General features: G+C 35.6%; 1 protein-coding gene across 4 annotated transcripts in view; it reads right to left on the reverse strand.

The window, feature by feature from the left end:
* col12a1b (collagen, type XII, alpha 1b) overlaps positions 1 to 20844 on the reverse strand; it is a 171379-nt gene extending 150535 nt beyond the window's left edge. For 2 of the 4 annotated variants that reach the window (XM_039748035.1, XM_039748034.1), the window contains exons 1-5: positions 20719 to 20844; positions 16445 to 16552; positions 9772 to 9888; positions 7322 to 7465; positions 6082 to 6147 (exon numbers count right to left, since the gene is read on the reverse strand). In XM_039748035.1, coding sequence (XP_039603969.1) covers positions 6082 to 6147; positions 7322 to 7465; positions 9772 to 9888; positions 16445 to 16517 — 400 coding nt within the window. In that variant the 5' untranslated portion in view covers positions 16518 to 16552; positions 20719 to 20844. The remainder of the gene's footprint in view (positions 1 to 6081; positions 6148 to 7321; positions 7466 to 9771; positions 9889 to 16444; positions 16553 to 20718) is intronic. The other 2 variants (XM_039748032.1, XM_039748036.1) reach the window with 2 other exon arrangements.
* Positions 20845 to 21051: the final 207 nt, after the last annotated feature.

The raw sequence follows: 21051 nt of genomic DNA on the forward strand, positions 1-21051 counted from the left end.
ATGATGTTGAGAGCTGTACGCAGCTATACCTTCACGAGTTAAAAGTGGGCTGAGTATGCAGTCTTGGGGGGGCACCAGTGCTTAGCATAATGGTGCTGGAGATGGAGCTTCTGACAAAGACGGTCTGTAATCTCAGTGTCTGGGAGTCCAAAATCCAAATGCATAAGGAAGTATTGTAGCCTAGCAGACTCAACTTCCCTATAAATCTCTGGGGGACGATGGTGTTGAATGCTAAACTGAAGTCTATGAACAGCATTCTCTTTTTCAAGATGGAACAGGGCCAGATGAAGAGCTGATGATGTGGAATGGGTCATTTGATGTGGACAGTTCATCTTTCAGATGGTCCAAGACTGGCATCTTGAAACACTTCATGACCAGTGTGTGTGCTATAGGGTAAAATGCATTGAGGCAAGAAACACAGGACCACTTTGGCATGGGTATGGCGTCGTAGTTTTGGTGGATTGGATGAGATCAGGCGTATTTAGGGTGGTATGGTCATACAGTTTTGGGGGATTGTGGACAACTGCCTGCCTCAGGAAAATGTTGAAAATGTCTATAAAGTTATCCCTCAGCTGGTTTACACATTTCCTGACTACTCTGCCATTTATGTTGTCTGGTCCAGCAGCTTTGCATGGGTTTACATTCAACAAAGATCTTCTCACATAAGCTGTGGACAAACAGTAATTGTTCCTCCTAAACAAGGATGGACTTACTTGTAGGTATGTCGTTCAGGGTTGCAAAACACGTTTAAAAGTTACTTAGAATATCTGGAAGATAGGCATCTCCACTTTAGACAAGTGGTGTGGCCTTATGGCCTGTGATGGCTTGGAATCATTTGCACATGTGTTGGATGCTGATTTGCACATTTTCTGGTGGTCTTTGAGACAGTCACATCAACTATGCATTTGTTAATGTAGCCAGTGACTGAGGATGCATACTCTTCTAAATTGATTTGATGATGACACGTGGCAGCTACTTTAAACATGGCCCTGTTTATGTGATCATGCTGACTACTAACAATCTGTTTGCAACAGGAGCAGCCACAATTTAAAATAACCTCTCTCAAGCTAATTCTGAAACAATAAACAAATATGTTCTTAAAACTGTAAACAGTATTTCTGTGTCTATTTTAAGGATAGGTGACATGCAAGACAGAGTTGCATTGGGCAGGATGAATTATTAAATGAAATGATCCAGCCAACCTCTAAATCTGCTTATCCAGGGCAGGGGGGCAGCTGGAGCCTATTCCAGCAATCAACATGTACAGGTAGGAACAAACAAACACACACACACACACACACACACACACACATCAGGGGACGATTTAGTCTTGCCAATTCACCTAACATGCATGTCATTGGACTGTGGGAGACTCCTTACTATAAGACAGCAGTTCTACAACTGCATTATTATGCACCTAATTTGTTGATTATTATCTTATGCTTAAAAAAATTAAGGAAAAAATATTCTTTATTTGAGACATATTTTAGTAACCTAGTGCATCCATTGGGGGTTTAAATCCCCCTGAACATCTCTTAAACTCCATCCATGTCAGTAATACCTCAAGTTCACATTCACAAGTTTAGTTTCCTCCATTGTCCCATAGTTTGTAATAAAGATATTACTTAGAAACATGGCCAAATTTATATTGTGATTAGATCATAAATAGCCAAAAAAGTTTTTTTTTTTAAGGTGAACATGGTTACTGGTGGGAGACAACAGTAAGTCACTAAAGAAATTGTGCCATACACATACTGTAGATTTCCATTGATATGAGACTCATAAACGGACTTGGTGTGACATGTGGTGTACAGACAGTATGTTTTTATCATTTGTGATTTTTTTTGTGCATATACTATATTTGCCTTTCGAGCGTCCGCAAAATTTTAGTATAGAATCTAAGCAAGGTTTTATACATGTGGCCCCAGGACATTTTTTTTATCATTGTATACATCTTAATATTATAAAAGGTTTACATTACAACCAAAATATGCTGACAGCACTTTAAATGTGTGAAAGACTGTCAGTAAACTCAAACCAGCATTTTAAATGATGCTGGTTTGAAATGATGAGGAAGTGTAATTAAGATAAAAAAGACAAGCTGTTAAAGATCACCTTTGTGCAAAAGAGAGTAGGATTCTTATACAGTAACTGAAAGTGGGTCTCCTGTGCCTGGATTACAATCTTTGTGTTACTTTAGTGACAAAGAACTTCAAGAGGACACAGGAAGAAGTGGAGTCTCCAATCTGAAGTTTACATGCTTTTCTGGTCTCTCCATATTAACCATAATCCAAGATGATAACGAGAACTAAATTCCACAATGCTTCATCCTTCAGTCAGGCTACAAATAGCATCTACAAGTACACACTAGAATTTCCACACCCCAGAAGAAGATACTGATTCCCCAGGAGTGAAAGAGAAAGAAGAAGAATATTATAGAACCATTGCAATGATACCTTAACCATAGTTGATGCCAGAGGGCTAGTCCAATTAACTTGCACATATGTTCTAAAATAAATATAGAAACCAGCTCAACCTCTTGGCTTGTTCCAGATTTGTTACCACTGGTGTTTCATTTAGAAATAAATAGATGAGGTACTTGACTAACCCAGCTACAGGGGATGCACAAACCAGTGTGTTTCTATGTGTAGTCCCCAAGCGCGGATAAATGGAGAGGGTTGTGTCAAGAAGGGAAGCGTAAGTGTAAAATTTTGCAAAATCAATATGCGCACAACAATACAAATTTCCATACTGGATCGGTCGAGCAACGGTTAACAACGACCGCCACCAGTACTGTTAGCCAACAGACATGTCTGGAGGCAGGAGGAAAGGAGGAAGGTAAAGAGAGTGGAACTGAGGGTAGGAACTTTGAATGTTGGCAGTATGACTGGTAAGGGGAGAGAGTTAGCAGATATGATGGATAGAAGGAACGTTGATATGGTATATTGTACGTGCAAGAGACTAAATGGAAGGGGAGTAAGGCCAGGTGGATCGGAGGTGGATTCAAATTGTTCTATCATGGTGTGGATAGGAGGAGAAATAGGGTAGGAGTTATTCTGAAGGAACAGTATGTCAAGAGTGTTTTGGAGTTTTTAACCAGATTGTTTAATGGAATCTTGGCAAGTGAGAGGATGCCTGAGGAGTGGAGAAGAAGTGTACTGGTGCCGATATTTAAGAATAAGGGGGATGTGCAGGACTGTAGTAACTACAGGGGGATAAAATTGATGAGCCACAGCATGAAATTATGGGAAAGAGTAATGGAAGCTAAGTTAAGAAGTGAGGTGATGATTAGTGAGCAGCAGTATGGTTTCATGCCAAGAAAGAGCACCACAGATGCGAAGTTTGCTCTGAGGGTGTTGATGGAAAAGTATAGAGAAGGCCAGAAGGAGTTACATTGCATCTCTGTGGACCTGGAGAAAGCATATGACAGGGTGCCTCGAGAGGAGCTGTGGTATTGTATGAGGAAGTCGAGTGTTGCAGATAAGTATATAAGAGTTGTATAGGATATGTACGAGGAAGTGTGACAGTGGTTAGGTTTGAAGTAGGATGGACAGATGCATTCAAGGTGGAGGTGGGATTACATCAGAGATCAACTCTGAGCCCTTTCTTATTTGCAATGGTGATAGGTTGACAGACAAGATTAGACAGGAGTCCCCGTGGACTATGATGTTTATTGACATTGTGATCTGTAGCGATAGTAGGGAGCAGGTTGAGGAGACCCTGGAGAGGTGGAGATATACTCTAGAGAGGACAAGAATCTCAGTAGGAACAAGACAGAATACATGTGTGTAAATGAGAGGGAGGTCAGTGAAATGATGAGGATACAGGGAGCAGATTTGATGGTGAAGGTGGATGAGTTTAAATACTTGGGATCAACAGTACAGAGTAATGGGGATTGTGGAAGACAGGTGAAAAAGAGAGTGCAGGCAGGGTGGAATGGGTGGAGAAGAGAGTCAGGCATGATTTGTGACAGACAGGTATCAGCAAGAGTGAAAGGGAAAGTCTTCAGGACGGTGATGAGACCAGCTATGTTATATGGGTTGGAGACGGTGGCACTAACCAGAAAGCAGGAGATAGAGCTGGTGGTAGCAGAGTTAAAGATGCTAAGATTTTCACAGGGTGTGATGAGGATGGATAGGATTAGAAACAAATACATTAGAGTGTCTCAAGTTGGACAATTTGGAGACAAAGTCAGAGAGGTGACATTGTGTTGGTTTGCACATGTGCACAGGAGAGATGTTAAGTATATTGGGAGAAGGATGTTAAGGATAAAGCTGCCAGGCAAGAGGAAAAGAGGAAGTCCTAAGAGGAGGTTTATGGATGTGGTAAGAGAGGACATGCAGGTGATGGGTGTAACAGAACAAGATACAGAGGACAGAAAAATATGGAAAAAGATGATCCGCTGTGGTAACTCCTAATGGGAGCAGCCGAAAGAAGAAGATGAGGCACTTGGCTAAACTATCTGCTACAGTGTCCATCAAAATGAACAATACCAAATAATCATCCATCTTTCCATTACAATTTTCATTTCATAATGATGTATTTGTAATGAGACATTGTTTTGAATCTAACCCAACTTCTCATTCCCTAATGTGGATTTGCTCTGTGAAACTTACCTTTTGAATTGTTAGTGTTGTTTTCTTTAATGCTCTTCCTAACAAACTGTTAACATATTGCAGACAATGTAAAATACTGCTGCCAGAGTTTTGAATCAGACCAAATGCAGTGGAACCATCACCACCAAAGTCACCATGGCATGCTGTTATATAATGAATCTTCTTCAGAATTCTGGTACTGAGCTACCAAACTGTAAATCCCAACACTTCCATCATTATGATTTTATATTTCGTTTTTTGCATTTATCCAAGCTTACAAGAGTAAAATATATCACAACTTTTTACACACATTTCTTTGAGGTACAGGCATGTTAAGTGTCTCTCACATGGTAACACACTTAATCAAATTTAATAGGTGAACTGGCAATTAGCTCCTCCTCCATATGTTTTGCATAACTGCTGCCATGTTTCAACTAGTCATATACTTAAAATTTTCACAAATCAGCGCTCTATCTATTCAAAGCTTCATTATTCAACTGTTAGTGAACACTAATTAAGAGTTACGGTGCCTACTCTCTTCAATTCCCTCCCAAGGTCTTAAGGGTTCTATCAGTGTTACAATTATATTATTTTATCTTCAATAACTCTTCAATCAGAAATTTGTTCTTACAAGGATGTTTGTTATGCTGATACACAATGCTGATTAGATTAGACATCTCCTGATTCATTCAGGTAGTTGCCATGTAAACTGACTGTAAATTGAGGCGAACAGGCTTTTTTTAACAGTTCAAATGTAACACATGAAACAAATGCATAATAGCTATTGCTATTGTCTTTTATGTAAAAGATGGAAAACATTTCACCAATACAAAAAAAAAATAATTTTTGCCTCTGTCTCTCCCTTAAAAAATGTAAAGTCCACAATACTTCAGCTAAAACTCTGCTTATTGAATTACCTTGTTTAGCACTTTACTATCTTACTGCTTTGGATGGTACTATATAATGCTTTGTGAAACATCTCATGAGGATATACTTTATGAAAGGTACTTTAATATAAAAACTGGATAATTTAAACTACTAGTATATTATATCCCTGTATCTCTTAGTACTTAAATGTTGGCAATGGAATGAATACAATTCTAGTAGAAAAAGACACCTTAGGTGTTCTTTAATATTAATTTCTGCATGTTACTTGTCCTTTTTTAAATTGTAAAAGTTCCACGCTCAACAAATAATGCACAACAGATTTTCTCTATCTGTATGATTTTAAATTAACTTTAATTGTAAAACAATATTCTTTATCCCCAATACTTTATTTTACATCAAGTATAACAATAAGCACATCATTAATTGATAAAAAATTAAAATTATGTTGAATTTCAACAGGGTGGAATAATTGTTTTATGGAATTCAGGGCTAAACCAGGTCCTAAATGTTTAGACACTCTGGTACCATCCACCACTACACTGTACCACCCTTCTAAAATCAAATGTATTTACATTTCAAAAAAAAGAAGTCAACTTACTGAAAGTTGCCTCATGCTCTGGTCTTCGTCTTGGTGGTCCACCAGGAGATGCATTACTTGCTTCAACTAAAACATGAGGACATTTGAATGGATCAGGTTAAAGTGTATTTGTGGTGCAATGAAGTTGTTCATTGTGTAATATTGACCATATATTCTAATAAAATCAGAATACTTAAAATTCAACAATGCTAAAATTGTTCTTATGATTAAAGTGATATATTAATTCAAACTTTTTTAAATTGTAGGGCCTTAAACTCTATCCATATTTGTTATGTTTCTGTTTACATAGTGCCCAATGAAAGTGGCAGCAGGAGTGTCCCAAGAGAATGTGCTCATCTTTTTAATATCTGTAGAAGGCCCTACAAGTGGACATAACTTATGCATGTAACCTCCCTATGCTACTAAGTTGGATATATTTGGATGCATACATAGTATATATTTGAATTGTATGTTTCACAACCCAACATGCACTGTCCCTTTAAGTACTGTATACTGTATGTAGAACATTGGTTCATCTTGTGGCAAATGTCATTATTAGCATTATTACTTTGGTAGGTATTTAACCATATGTTAAATGTTCCTTGCAAATACAGCAAAACCATCTTGACTTTGCATTATGGCACCAAATGCCCCACTATGTGACACTGAGCAGCTCTAGCCATGATTAAGCTGCCCTAAGTGCTTTGTTTTGTTCTTCACTGCCCACGTGCAGAGTGTTTTAGAAAGCGTTGAGATATCAACAATGAACTGGGACATAGACATTTTGCTTTTTACATTGTCTTGGGTTACTGTTCCAAGAAAATCACACTACTTTTAAATTTGTTTCAGTAATAATAATAATATACCATTAATTACATTGAAATAAACTTACAGTATATATAAACATAGTTTCCTTAAATGTTTGCCCCTTTTTATTTACTGTCGTGGTTCACCAATCATAGAATGGGTAAGATCTTGTCAGATGTAGGAAATTATCCATGGCTATTAACATTTGCACTTAATCATTTTGTTTTCAAAATAGCTTTATGCATTATAATGACTGTTCTCCTTTTAAGTATGAAACGTTATGCATTGTGATGTTCTCAGAGATTAAAATTTAAAAAAAAAACATATGCTTGCCTGTTCTGGCAAGTACAAGTTGTGAAAGAAAGAAAGAAAGAAAGAAAGAAAGAAAGAAAGAAAGAAAGAAAGAAAGATCAGCAACAACATGATTCTCTGCATAGTGTGTCACATAACTTACTTGTAAGTTGGCCAAAAATTGGTAGACTCTCCTCAGATCCTTCAAAAGAATGTATTGTGACCACATATTCTACATCGGGAATTAAATCTGTTATCAATGTTTGTGTAGCAGAGGCTGGGAGATCAATTTCTTTAGAGGGGCCATCTGTGCAAAAAAATGAATTAGTATAAAAAATATATCAATAATGTTTTTAAAAATCGTACAGCCAACAGAATTCCTTGAAATAACTTTTATAACATTTCTGTAAAATTAAGGATTCCTACAGTTTAAAAGAAATAAAGATCAATGACCTGAATAGTAATTTAAACTAACGGATCCCAGGCAAAATTATACACTAAAATATAACAACAAACAATTGCTCTTTGCATTTAAATAAATGCAAAATGTGTTATCTTAGTAAAAGGAACATCTGAAAAGAGTTAAAGCTGTTCTATCATAAAAATAACCTTGAAAGTTTCTCCAACCTTGGCAGTAACCAAAAATTTCAGAAAATCTCCAATAAAAAAAGCAAACTTTACTGTATTTAGCCATAGGCAAAGGAATGTAAATAACTGAGTTTTTGGTGAATCTCAATACTATGTTGGTTATTGATAAGTTTAAATGATGTCTAAAGATAGACGGTTGCATATGTTGCATCTAGTGCTTAGAAAATCATGCGGACTATTATTATGTAATAGACCACTGATGTATTTTTAATTTTTGTTTAACAGAACACGGTTGCATTGACTTTCTGTCACTCCGCCCATCCATTTTTGCTCCCTAAATCCAACTCAAGGTCACATACAGTTAATGCAGAAGCCAGCACTGTTGGGCATGGTGACTAAACTGACAGTCTGAAAAGCTCCAGAACAGGACATTGCCAGGTAAAGGCACTAACTAAAAAAGTGTGATTACAAGAAGAAAGCTTTTGACTAAAGACCACAGCCATTTTCTCCTTAAATCTATCCAACGCTCTATACTTCACTCATGATGTCATATGCAGAATGGAAAGTCTAGGCAAACTTCATGCCAGATGGCCTCTGGCCAGGCTGGATAAAGATAAACACTACATTCATGTAGTAAAGTTTAACTTAGAATTGTTATTATTTTCTTAGTAGCCTCTTATAAATAATAGAATTCTTTAGATTAAGTCATATTGCAGTATAGGGCTAGAATGAACTGTTAACTCAAGCTATTCAATATAAAAACTAAAACAGCATTAAACATTTTGCCCAATCTAAATTGGCTCAGTGTGTGCAAGCGTGTGTTTTCTGTGATTGTCCATTGTTGGTGTCTGCCATGCCCCTATGTTGTTGGCTCTCTGTGACTCTGAATTGGAATTAATAGTTTTGGGAAGGTTATATGATTAGACATTACTTTTTAGTAGTAAAACATTGATTTTTCCCATTAAGAGCGAAATAATAATTTGCTGACTTACTGTAATCTAATGGAGTTGGAAAAAAGAAAAAAACAGATCCAGGTATTAGTTAGGAAATTCTTTACCTCTTAAGGAGTGCTTGTGACTGCAACACAAAGACTAACTGATTTGTTTATTTGACCAATAACCAACGAACTTGCGTGCAGAGCTGGAATATGCACCTAATGCAGCATATAACATCAGTTGACTCATTTATGAAAAGTCGAACACGATTTTGGGCGACATATGCCCAGGTTGCATGCTGTACTCATTTGGCTTGCAAAATATGAACAACTTTTCAACAGCTTGAACCAATCCTAACCCTCACACATTTAAGAGGTCATAAAAACTATAGGGAGGATGAGGAGTTTTAATTCAGAGTTGTGGTACATTGTACATAAACACAAATGGAAAAGGAGTTCAAGATTAAGATGTTTAAACCTAATTGATGGATTGTGTTCTTCTTTTTGATGTTGTAATAGGTTTGAACCCCTGCTCGTTAATATTAGTTTATTAAGTTCATTATAAAAATGATTTTCCTTACTGATTTTAATGATTTTGAGTTATTATCACAGATTTTTTTTACTTTGATTGCTGCTATGTTGGATGATCGTCTTTATGGAAGCCACCATTATATTGTTAATAATGGCCCTCATTGCAAATCACATATTCAGAAGCCAAAATGATATGTCATTTCATCCCTTTCACCGTGTTTAAGGTGGCTTTTTGGATATAAATAAAACAATGAATGACTCGTAAGCGTTATTGCTAGGAAACTTAAAATTTTCTAGTTTTGGTAATGATGTTTTGCATCATTTCTTAAAATGCTTAGGTATTGACTCCAGCTCTGTCAAACAACTATTCTTTTTCTTAAGCTCTAAATGCTGTTTATCTTCTGGTTCTAAAAAAAATCTATTCTTACCCAATTTCCTTTCTGGTTGCAATTTTTGAACATATCTGAACAAGATTCAATTAGTCTTAGTATATCCAATCAACATATGTTAAAATATTCAAATATGTACAGTCACAGATAGATACTGAGATCCTTACTCACCCGTTGTCGGTACCACTGTTAATTTATATCCATCTATTCTACTTAGTGGTGATTTCCATGCCATTTGTACCGTATTTTCATTAAGAATAGTAAATTTCAAATCTGAAGGAGGATCAACTACAAATAAAGAAAATGAGCATTAGTCTTTTTCATTTTTTTTACCATATAGAAGGTAAATTAATGAAAATTTAAGACAAGCTTTATTGAAGGCAAACATTTGTTTCCAACAATAAGGACCTCTGGGTTGAAGTTCATTGTTGGAAAGAAAATGAGCAACAGCAAAGGGTGACACAGGAAACAAAACATTACATATCACAAAAAGCCATTTCAGAGAAAATGACATTCACTTGAATTGCTGAGACCACAAGCTGATGATCCGCAACTCAAGCACAACAAATTAAGAAAACACACTTAAATACACAATGACTGGACATATAATTTTTACAAGAGCAAACATTTCATACACCATTTTTTACATGCTGAGTGCAATAGTTACAAACATGCTGTACCAGGCTACATAAATTTGCTTACATTAAATGCAAGGAAACTGAAAAAAACACACAATTATAAACCATTACTTGTCATTCACTGATTTTACAATGGAACATAGGGGAGGGGTAGAGTTTAATTTTTCAGGTGCATTTATATTGCAGGATTTAAAGAAAATTTGAATTTTTAATAGAAAGGTGTAATAAAAAAACATATCAAAATAAAGGAATCCATTGCAAACCTCTTAAAAGAATACACAGCAGGTCGAACTTGACTTGCGTGTACTTTTTTGTTTTCCATACGAACATTTGTATTGACACAAAGAAAGAGACAGTGGAGATACACACAAACAAATTACAAAAAACAACCGATTAAAGATGGGTGGACAAATTTCTTTGCTTATGCTGCACTGGTTTCATAGCATCATGCACTTGTACATGAACAGTTGCCCGAAACAACAAAAACTACACAAATAACTTTAGGTGCTTGAAAAAGGTTTCATGTACAAGATTGCCCACACATACAGATCAAAATATTATTTTAAAATGATATTCTGCTCGGGGTCATTTAAAGCTCAGGCAAATGCATGCTTTGGGTATAGCAGAAATTGTGACTCTGGCAGAGAGATTTCTTAGCAGTCATGCACATTATATAAGAAGAATCCCTCAATTCTTAAGAAATGTTACACTCTTACTCATGTATCTGCTTCTGGCATGGCAATGAGGAACCTTAGTTCCAAGGACTATATAACATGCTAGTGGAAACAGAAAAAGGCCATTTGCAGAGAACATTATGTAGAATCTGTATGGAACTGCAGGAGACAAATGCAGTGAAGAATGAATTAAAGGTAGTTCCAGCTAAGCTTTGCTGTCACACTAGGAGATCCCCCCCTGTGCGGTGCATTGTTTTATAAGATTTTGTACCTCAAAATAACGTTACACTCAAATAAAAAGAGTACAAACCTCCTACTCTGGCTGTGGACCCCATGAAGAAAACAGGCCATTTTGAATGCTACTGGGCCTGTTCTACACTATGGAGACTTGCTGTAAACAACTACCTGCTGCAAAATGTCTATACCACAGGCAAGCCCCGGAGTAAACACACTCAGACTGAATACCAGATTGCATTATTGTCCTGAATTAATTTTGCCTAACCTTCGTCAGGAGTGCATAAAATATAACAGATTGCGAAAATTGGATTAAGTGAATGTTTTTTAATTGGAAAATAAGGCCCTTTGCTCAAAGTAAATTTATCTTGATTGCAAGACTGATCACACCCTGGATTAACATCCTTCACTACATGACCTGGGGACAAATAGAAAATGATTGCTTTCCCCACTCTGGTTAGAACTCATCCTGCACTCTAGGTGAGTTTTTAATCTTCCCCTGCATTATATTTTATCAGTTTGGACTGTTAGATTTTTTTTTTTGTGAGATGTACAGTTTCTACTTACATATTTTTGATACTTTATAAACTCCTCGTCAGTAGTTAGAAATGCGTATGACTCTTTCTAAAACAGAATTTCAAAGCCTATTCAAAGGGCCCTGTAGTTTCTCAGTGGTCACAGCGTAGTTGATTCCAGCTGGCGCATGCAAAACTGTTAGAATTATGTGAAATGCAAGAATATCATTTTAAAATCTTGTTGAAAAGCTGCAGCTCAGGACAAATTTAATGCAAGGCAGAGACAAGTGGCCTGAGCAAAGCTTTACTGGGACATGGAAAAGTAGGATCACCAACCTGGAAGATAAACTCAAGAGATGCAGCTCTGTCCTGGGCTGACTGCTTGGATGCCAGCAGCAGCCCAGCTTGTTCACTTCTCGCAGCCAAATGAGTGGATTCCAAACCAACAAAATGACTGTGGGAAAAGCCTCAAAACTTCAAAGCACTTGAACAAATAATGAAACATTTCAAACAAAAAGTTCTGCTTTCATCCATCTTTTCAAAGAAGCAAACTTGTGTTGAATTTCATATTTCCGCAATGTTGTTTTTCACAAGAGGAATCCCAAGGTTTTCCCTCTGCAACTCTGTAAATTCTAGTAGTAAGAAATGGTGAACCACCACAGCAAGAACAACACAGCCAGTAATGAAATATAAGGCATATAAAACACATAGGGATATTTACAGGAAAAAAAAAGTCATTAAGTAATGACAAGTTGTTAGGAGTTTTTTTTAACATTTTGTAATTCATTTCAATGAAAGGTACCAAGGTCCTAAATATGCTATGGGAATTGACTGGTGAACTGGTTGGTCTTGATGCAAAGTTAGTTTACACATTACAGCATCAGCTAAAGTAACAGAATTTTAAAAACTGCTTCATTTAAGTTTTTAAGGCTACTTTGACATGTCCTAAAATGTTACATATTCCCTATACTTAGTCCTTTACAGGTAACATGGCAAAAACTGTTTCATTTACTGTTTGAAACTACATTCTTTTATATATATATATATATATATATATATATATATATATATATATATATATATATATATATATATATATCTTATAATGAAATGTTACTGCTATAGTCCTGGCATAAAATAAACTAAATATTCAAATATACTGTAATATTTAATTTAAGGAAAATCTGAAACTGATTAATTTAAATTATATTCATTACTTAGAAAATGATGCTATCAAAACATAGTATTAGGTCTATAATTTATGTTGTAAATAATATTTTTTTTTCTCTTGCTCATACCCAGTGACAATCAAATCTTTAAGATATAAAACAATTTGTCTAAGGTATCTGCAAGAAACCTGCACTCACTACATTGAAAACTGCTTAACTTTTCAATCACTCTGTGTCTGCTTTCTTTTTTATATCAATTTCACATTTACAAAACTAAGATAAAAGTTACTTTTACTAGGGTCCACCCTGAAGCTGACTCAACACTGAAGCTCAAATCAAAAATTGATATTTAGATCAAGCATTGATTATGTGGCAATACTAAAAAGGCTACTGGAAATATTTGAACACATAGAAACCAAATCACTTCTTCTTTCAATAAAAAAGCAAGTGCATGTCATTAAAAAGTCAGGGACTTGGTATAAAATCATTCTGTTTGGACTGAGGGCAGGGAAAAGCAATTTCCTGCAGTGGCTTTCTGCATCATGTGCTGAAGTGATTTGTGCATCACCAATGAGCTCATACTCCTAATTTGATTATTAGTATATATAGTTTAATGTTGTTAATACACACTTTTTATTAATGGCATTTTTTAACAAAACACTTGGGACCTATTTTAAACTATCTTGGCAGCATTAATCACACACTACATTATTACAATTTTTTTGCTTTCACCTATACAGATTACAAATAAAAGGCTGCCACTTCATGATCAGTCGGATGATACTATTGAGACTTTTTTGTTATAATAATGCTCAAAACAGGAAACATAAGAAAGTTTATCATACTTTGGACCTAAAAATAACCTTTTTTATGATTCCTTTAATTTCGGGTAAATAGTCATTATTACTATTATATTGACACTTATGTAAACAATATTAGCAGAGAATATGTTAATGCTGTACAGTATATATACAGTATACAGTATATATACTTTTAACACTTGATGTAGCACTGCCGATTTTGTGTTGTTTCAGAATACAGGTAATTTATAGCTGAGGTACAGCACAATTTTCACTGGAATACACATTTATGCAAGTAAACCACGAACAGGATAATAGACTTGCTTGTGGTCCCACAGTTAGTCTGCAATCTGACACTTTGTGGTTTACAGGCCAGCCAGCCTCCTGACTAATAGACCACTCTGTCATTTGCATTGTATTTTCTCTGCAGCACTCTTGTGCTTTGTAAGAGATTCTGTGTTGCTATCATGACAGCTGTCTTTCCTACTCTGTTTACAGTACTAGTCAATGTGTGCTCCTGGATCTCAGAATGGCTCCAGATGTTTCTACTGCTGCTCGCACAGAATTTGCCAACACTACTGTAAGAAAAATGCTACAGACAGGATTTAGCCTGATCTGACCTGCATCTAGGTAAATTGCCTGACAGAATTAATTTCTTGTTTTCCGGATAATGAGCTCAAGAAAAGAGTATAAACTGAGAATTGGTGAGGGTCATTTGATAATACCCTGTATCTTAATTAACAATAACATGACTCTTCTCATGTAGGACAAAGGCATGAATGACAACACTGACTTGAACGACACAAAATTTTGAAAAGTATCTTCTAAAGACTACATATTTGAATGCTGAATGTCTTTGGACTTCCAAATGGTTCCTTTAGAGATACACATTTAGTCTCAAGTAGTCAGCATGAAAAGAAAAATGAGGGACATTAATGGCAGCTTGTGTGCCTTTCATGGTCAAACCCTAAAAAAGAGACACTTTGATTGCTGGTATGATTACATTTAAAATAGAAAAACAGACAGAGTAGAATCCTTTTAGTTAATAAGGGTTTGATATAACAAAGAGCTAAACTAAAAGCACAAGGCCAAAATTTCTGAGCAAGTCATTAAAAACTGAGTGCTCTCACGGTATAAAAGAAAATATTTCTGTAAGATCTACAGTGTTTGGCTAGCGCTTCAGAGCTACAGTTTGACTATATAAAATAAAATTGTACTGATGTCTCTACAGTAACTAATAATAGTTAGTATTATTATTCTTATTCTTATTATGTAAAATGCAAATTACGTAATGAATGTTAAGCTACTTTGTAATGAATTTTATGCAACTGGTTTTGTACATTAACTCAGGCATCTACAATAAAATCAACACTGTAATTATTTGAATGATTCATTGATTACAATGGCATAATAATAATAATAATAATAATAATAATAATAAAGACATGCAGCTTAGGTGCATTGGCGATTCTAAATTGTCCCTAGTGTGTGCTTGGTGTGTGCCCTGCGGTGGGTTGGCGCCCTGCTCAGGGTTTGTTTCCTGCCTTCCACACTGTGTTGGCTGGTATTGGCTTCAGCAGACCCCCGTGACCCTGTAGTTAGGATATAGCGGGTTGGATAATGGATGGGTGGATAATAATAATAGATTTAGCCTAATTATGCTTCCCTATAACAATGACCTGGTCTTTATTTCAATTTTTTATGTGCCTTCCAAATTTGCACTTTTAATTTTAGAAATGTTATATGAAACACAAAAAAATTTTCTACCTCTGTCATTGCATCTAGTACATTCAGCAGTCTGACCTTTTTTAAAAGTAACAAAATGTTTTGATTCAAATTATAATCTAGCGACTCAGCTGGTAAGTTAAAAACTAAAATTGTTTAAAGAAGTTCTAAAAGTCAAATGTTTTCATCTATATTAGATAAAAAGTTTCAAATTTCTTCTCATTTAGAAATTTTTCATTTCTGTTTAAATTCCCCTTAAGGTATGTAAATCAATATATACCACCATTTTTCTGTGTTTCCTGTTCCTGTCTATTCACAAATATTAATAGCATGCAGTGTATCTCTTGCACTTGTCGCCATTAAACTGAATTTGTTCATACATGGTTGTGTCAAATCATTCCATGCTGTAAACTGTTAACTAAATATTTAGAACAAACTAGACACATCATATTATAAACAAATTATTACTAAACTCAGTTATGAAAAAATAAACAATATGCATCCACATAAAGGACATACAACACCCCCAATCCCATGCTTATATTTACAAAAAATGGACACCACAGTCTAAGGGGCGGCCCCAAGCATATAGCTCCTCCCATTGCCCATGACACACCTTCTCCTGTTGTCAAACAAACTGTGTCATCCAACAGGAAAAGGCTCCAGCTTTGAAGGCACTTGGTGTTCATCAATCAAAACACTCACAAAGGTTTAATTTTTTTTCAGGTCTTTTTATTAAAGACAATTTTGACAGATAGTACATGCATTCTTAGCACAATTGGATTCGGTTCACCGTATGTATGTTTCCATTTCTGTAAAGTACAGCAAGGTTGCTCACTCCTGTAGCATACTGAAAGGAATCAACTAGACAATTATAAACTCATGTAACATACCTCAGACTAAAAGCCTGTAGATAAAAAAGGAATTAGCTCACAAAAAATATATTAAACACAGTATCATTAAAAATGAAAGAAAGACAAAGGGTGAGAGAGAGAGAGAGAGTGAGAAGCTGGAGAAATGGAAAAGACTGAATTCTGCACCATCTAGAAGCAAAAAATATCCAAGAATAATGAGATTGTGAAATGTTACCTTGAGCCTCAGCCGAGGTAAACAACAAAGCTGTAAGCACAGCAACTGCTGCCAAAGACAGCCTGATCTTCATTTTCAACTTTCTGGCTCAGGAAAACATGAATGAATCTGCAGAAGAAATGAAAAACCCAAAGGCGATCATTAATTGAATTGATCACCTGTTATTATGTTTGTATTATTTTACAAATAATATGACGCCCTCACACTGTTGCTAATAACATTCTCATCAATGTATGCTGAGTGTATTTTGCACAAACTTAAATTCACCCATCCATCCATATCCCCGCTATATCCTAACTGAAGGGGTCTGCTGGAGCCAATCCTAGCCAACACAGGGTGCAAGGCAGGAAACAAACCCCACTGCAGTTAAATTCACCTATTCATTTTCTAAATTTGCTTTTCAATACGGGCTTCAAGCAAGGAAGAGTCTAGCACAGCAGCCTTCAGTTCAGTGTAAGTGCCAATCCACTGACCAATGCAATTCAGCAGACAAATTACTGTTACATTATTCTTACCACTTAACATCTTTGGTTGATGCACATTACATTCTTTACCTTAGTTATTCTCATAAAGGAAGCAGAATCTATGGTAGCAGTAACAAATGCACAACATAATTGGACCCAGCACATGCCATTTTTAGTCATTCGGGGCTACCAGCTTAATTGCAGATTGGTCTGTGTGGGTAAACCAGAGCACTTGGGGAATGTCTATAATGATCAAGGGGAGCTTATGCAGACAATTTATCTCAGACAGGAATCAAACCAGAACCTACAAACTGTAATGTGGCAACTCAACCTGCTAAGCCACCCTTAGTTTTGTTTATAACATTCTAAAATGATCCATTTCAAGGCTACAGTAAACCAGAGCCTATTCTAGCGACATCACACGCAAGGCAAAACTTGACTATGGATAACGTACCAGTTCATTGCATGGCCCACTCATACACACAGCCACACTCACAATCAGCAAAGTTGCAATTATAAGTCAAGTTGACATGATGAGAATGCATAAGCATTTCCTAGATAGCTTTCAAGGATGGGATTAAAAAGAAGGATACTGGAACAAGTGGTAAACACTGGACACACCATAACCATTATTTATGTAACTTCTACCTATCTCCCTCCCTCTATAATTCTCTTGCTCTCTATCACTGGTCACATTATTTTGCCAACTTTTGGTCAACAATAGAGAAAAATAACACTACAGCATTCAAACACTCACCTAAGGGTTAATGTGAAAGAATTCAAAAGATTTCTAAAATACATCAAGTTACAAAGGATGAAATCAGCTGGCTAAAGTGTAAAGAAGGTAGCATAGTGTGGCTAAATGCAATATATCCTTATATTAGATATGATTTACTGTAATAAGTAACCTAGGTCCTCAAGAAGTATTAAAGTATGTAACGCCAACGCCTGAACATAATAATGGGCTGGCTTGGATATGTTCAAATCTGTCAGCCTCTAAAACAAATACACCGAGAGTTTAGGCTGTTCAGCATGGCAACTGTACGTCAACTGTACGTCAAAGGGTGTTTCATTTATCCTAGGGGTAACAGCAGGTCTAGACAGCATACTTTATTACATTATGTAGATTAAGGGGGAGCTTAGGAAAATGATGATGATCTACCTCTCTATATCAAATGTAGTGCCCTTTATTTACCACAGCATCTTTCTATTTATCTCTTAATCACCTTTCATATAATTGAATTCTACATCGCACAATTCCTATACCTATTCTTGACAAAAAAGAGATTGAGATTTGAGAAAACATATCAAAAGGTTAGGATTTTTGCAAGGTATTTAATGACATTTCCAACCATTAAAAACAAAAAGAAAATGCTTCTGTATGTATTTTACACGAGAGCATAAAACATTTTAATAACAGCACCCAATTCAGCTCCATGCCGTCATTTAATTGCTCTTCAACCAAATGTGTTAAAATGAATGCAGAATTAAGATCGGTGTCCTGTACAGCACTGTTTCCTGCCTTGCAACCAGTGCTACCAGGACAGGCTCTGACCCCCATGACCCTGAATTGGATTAGGCCATTTGAGAATATCATGGCATGGAAGTCTTCAGGGTGCTACTTCTTCATCTACGTTGTTGTGGAACTGGCTGCATGCGTCTCCAGCATAGTACCTCATATAAGCTTTTACCTCTTAAAACATTTTAAAAGATCCTTGTATTGTGTATTCTTCTCCTTTTTTTTATAGTGTAAGCAGCATTGAAATATGCATTAATGCACACAGCATTATAGTAGTCCTCAACGTCTTTTAAATCTTATGCACCGACACTATAAAAGTTCAGAAGCTCGTGATGCGGCTACTGGAGGTCCCTGCTCTGCTTTTCACTTGGATCCTTGCCATTTTGTTCCCGTCACTTTTCAGGCTTGTGAGAGCATATTAAAGCTTTGCTCCTCCTAAAAGTTCAGGGCACACCCTCAGTCATTAAGAGTAAAGCAATTATCCAAAAAATAAAGAACTGTAAAGGCAAGAAGTTCAAATGAAGTAGAGTTTAATGTACAACCAAAGAGCCAGTGTTTAATAATTGACACTTACATATGGGGAATCATTGATCCCTTGATACCTTTTAAGTTAAAGCAGATTATTTTGCTGTGTGTGATTTTGTATCACCTTATTTCATATCTTCTTAATGTAGTATAGATTAGTATAAAGAGCAATATGATTTACAGTAAGTTTTCAAAAGTATGTTTTATTAACAGACAAATTCATTATGTACATATCTCCATTTAATAAACAGGACCAGCTTATTTGTTACCCACTAAACGATCCGGATGGACTGGATGATCATCTCTCATGCTAAACAGATGGAATGTATTAGATGGAATATAGCTGTAGACTGTTCTTCACCTTGTAACTTAAATTAATAATTCCGCTGTGCCGCTCCAAAGCTATAAGGCTAATTCCATTTGATTCCTCATACCGTTTTAGTCACTAAAGTTTTAAAGAAGCTGCAAGAAAGTCCGTGTAATCCAGGAAGGCAAAAAGTGGGATCTTTTCATGATATGTAAATTTCCACTAGCTCATAAAACGTGTTTAACTTTCCTCAAAACTTCCATTGCAAAAGCCTGACATAATATTTTCCAAACCAATCACCTGAAATGTCTTTTAATTTGCAACACAGCTGTGGGCTTAGAGAGAGACACAAAGACCTAAAGCTGAAATGAAATATAGAGGGCTTTAAAAGCTCTGCTTTGAAGCTCTATAACGTAATAATGGGCTTTATTTATTCAAATATATATATATATATATATATATATATATATATATATATATATATATATATATATATATATATATATATATTGTCCTGTTCATTTTTTTTTCTGTTGCGCGCTTTCATAAAAAAAAAGAAAGTGCAAACCCCAAATCGCCAATATAAATGGTACAGCGCAACATATGAAAAGACGACGGGGCAATGCGGTGAAAGGGCGCACCCCAGCGGCCAATTCTTTGTCTTAACTGTAAGGACTTTTCCAGTGGCTTGAGGTTTTTTTTTTTTAAGTTAAGCCTTTCTCTTGGTTATTTCTTGTAATTCTGTATGTCAGATAAAATAGATTGCTGTGTGATATTCACAATGCAGATTTACTTTTTTTTTTTTGCAGGAAAATATCTAATGAATTATTAAAGGGGATAAAAGATGCAGTTTGTAAAAAGTTGAAATTCTAAATTGCCATTTCTTTCTTAGTGATGTGAATGCCTAGAAGGAATACATTATGCGTGTATAATGAATAATCGAATTCATACCAAATAAATAAATATATAATTAAAAGGAAAGGAAAATTACATAAAAAGAAAAAAATTTAAAAGCAAGATTTTACTATTGGAAAACATCCTCCTTTCATAAAAAATGTGTATATAAATTAATACAATAAATATACAATCTCCCTTTTGATTTTGTAAATCGCTTCAAATGAAGTTCCCGACCAATTAATATAAATCATTTATCATAAAAATACATAAATTAATAAAATGTAATATTATTAGTATTTACTATTTAATTTCTTAATATTGATAGATTTTTTTCTTCAAGTAGAGGTTGGTTGGATACAAAGTTTAGGTGTTCTTACTTTTTTTTACAGCACCATTATAAGTACAGAATTGTACAAGGTTATATTCTTTCTCTTTTTCTGTTTAGATAGATAGATAGATAGATAGATAGATAGATAGATAGATAGATAGATAGATAGATAGATAGATAGATGTGATCAATAAAGGCAATTTTCAGCTGTGATGAAAACTTTGAAATCCCAACCTGGAAAAGACTTGTGCTGTCTTTGTCTGCGTGCTCCCCAGTCAGCTAATTCGGAGTGGAAACTGGCTCCTCTGTTGTTCTATAAGGATCCGCTCTCCAAGTGGGAAGAATCTCTCCTGAAACTGCTACTTAATAGGGGGCTGTTCCCAACTCTCAATTTACTCTCGTAAGCTATTACGAAATGAAGGAAGCGGGGAAAGTTACCACAATGTGACAAGAGATGAGAGATCCCACCAAAAAAAAAAAAAAAATGGGGGGAGTTGCACTTTTTGGAAAAATCAGCATACTTGAGTGCATTCCTTTGGCATGATTTTCATCGTTCTTCTTAGAGCT

This window comes from Polypterus senegalus, chromosome 3 (assembly GCF_016835505.1).
Source record: "Polypterus senegalus isolate Bchr_013 chromosome 3, ASM1683550v1, whole genome shotgun sequence".
Lineage (NCBI taxonomy): Eukaryota > Metazoa > Chordata > Cladistia > Polypteriformes > Polypteridae > Polypterus > Polypterus senegalus.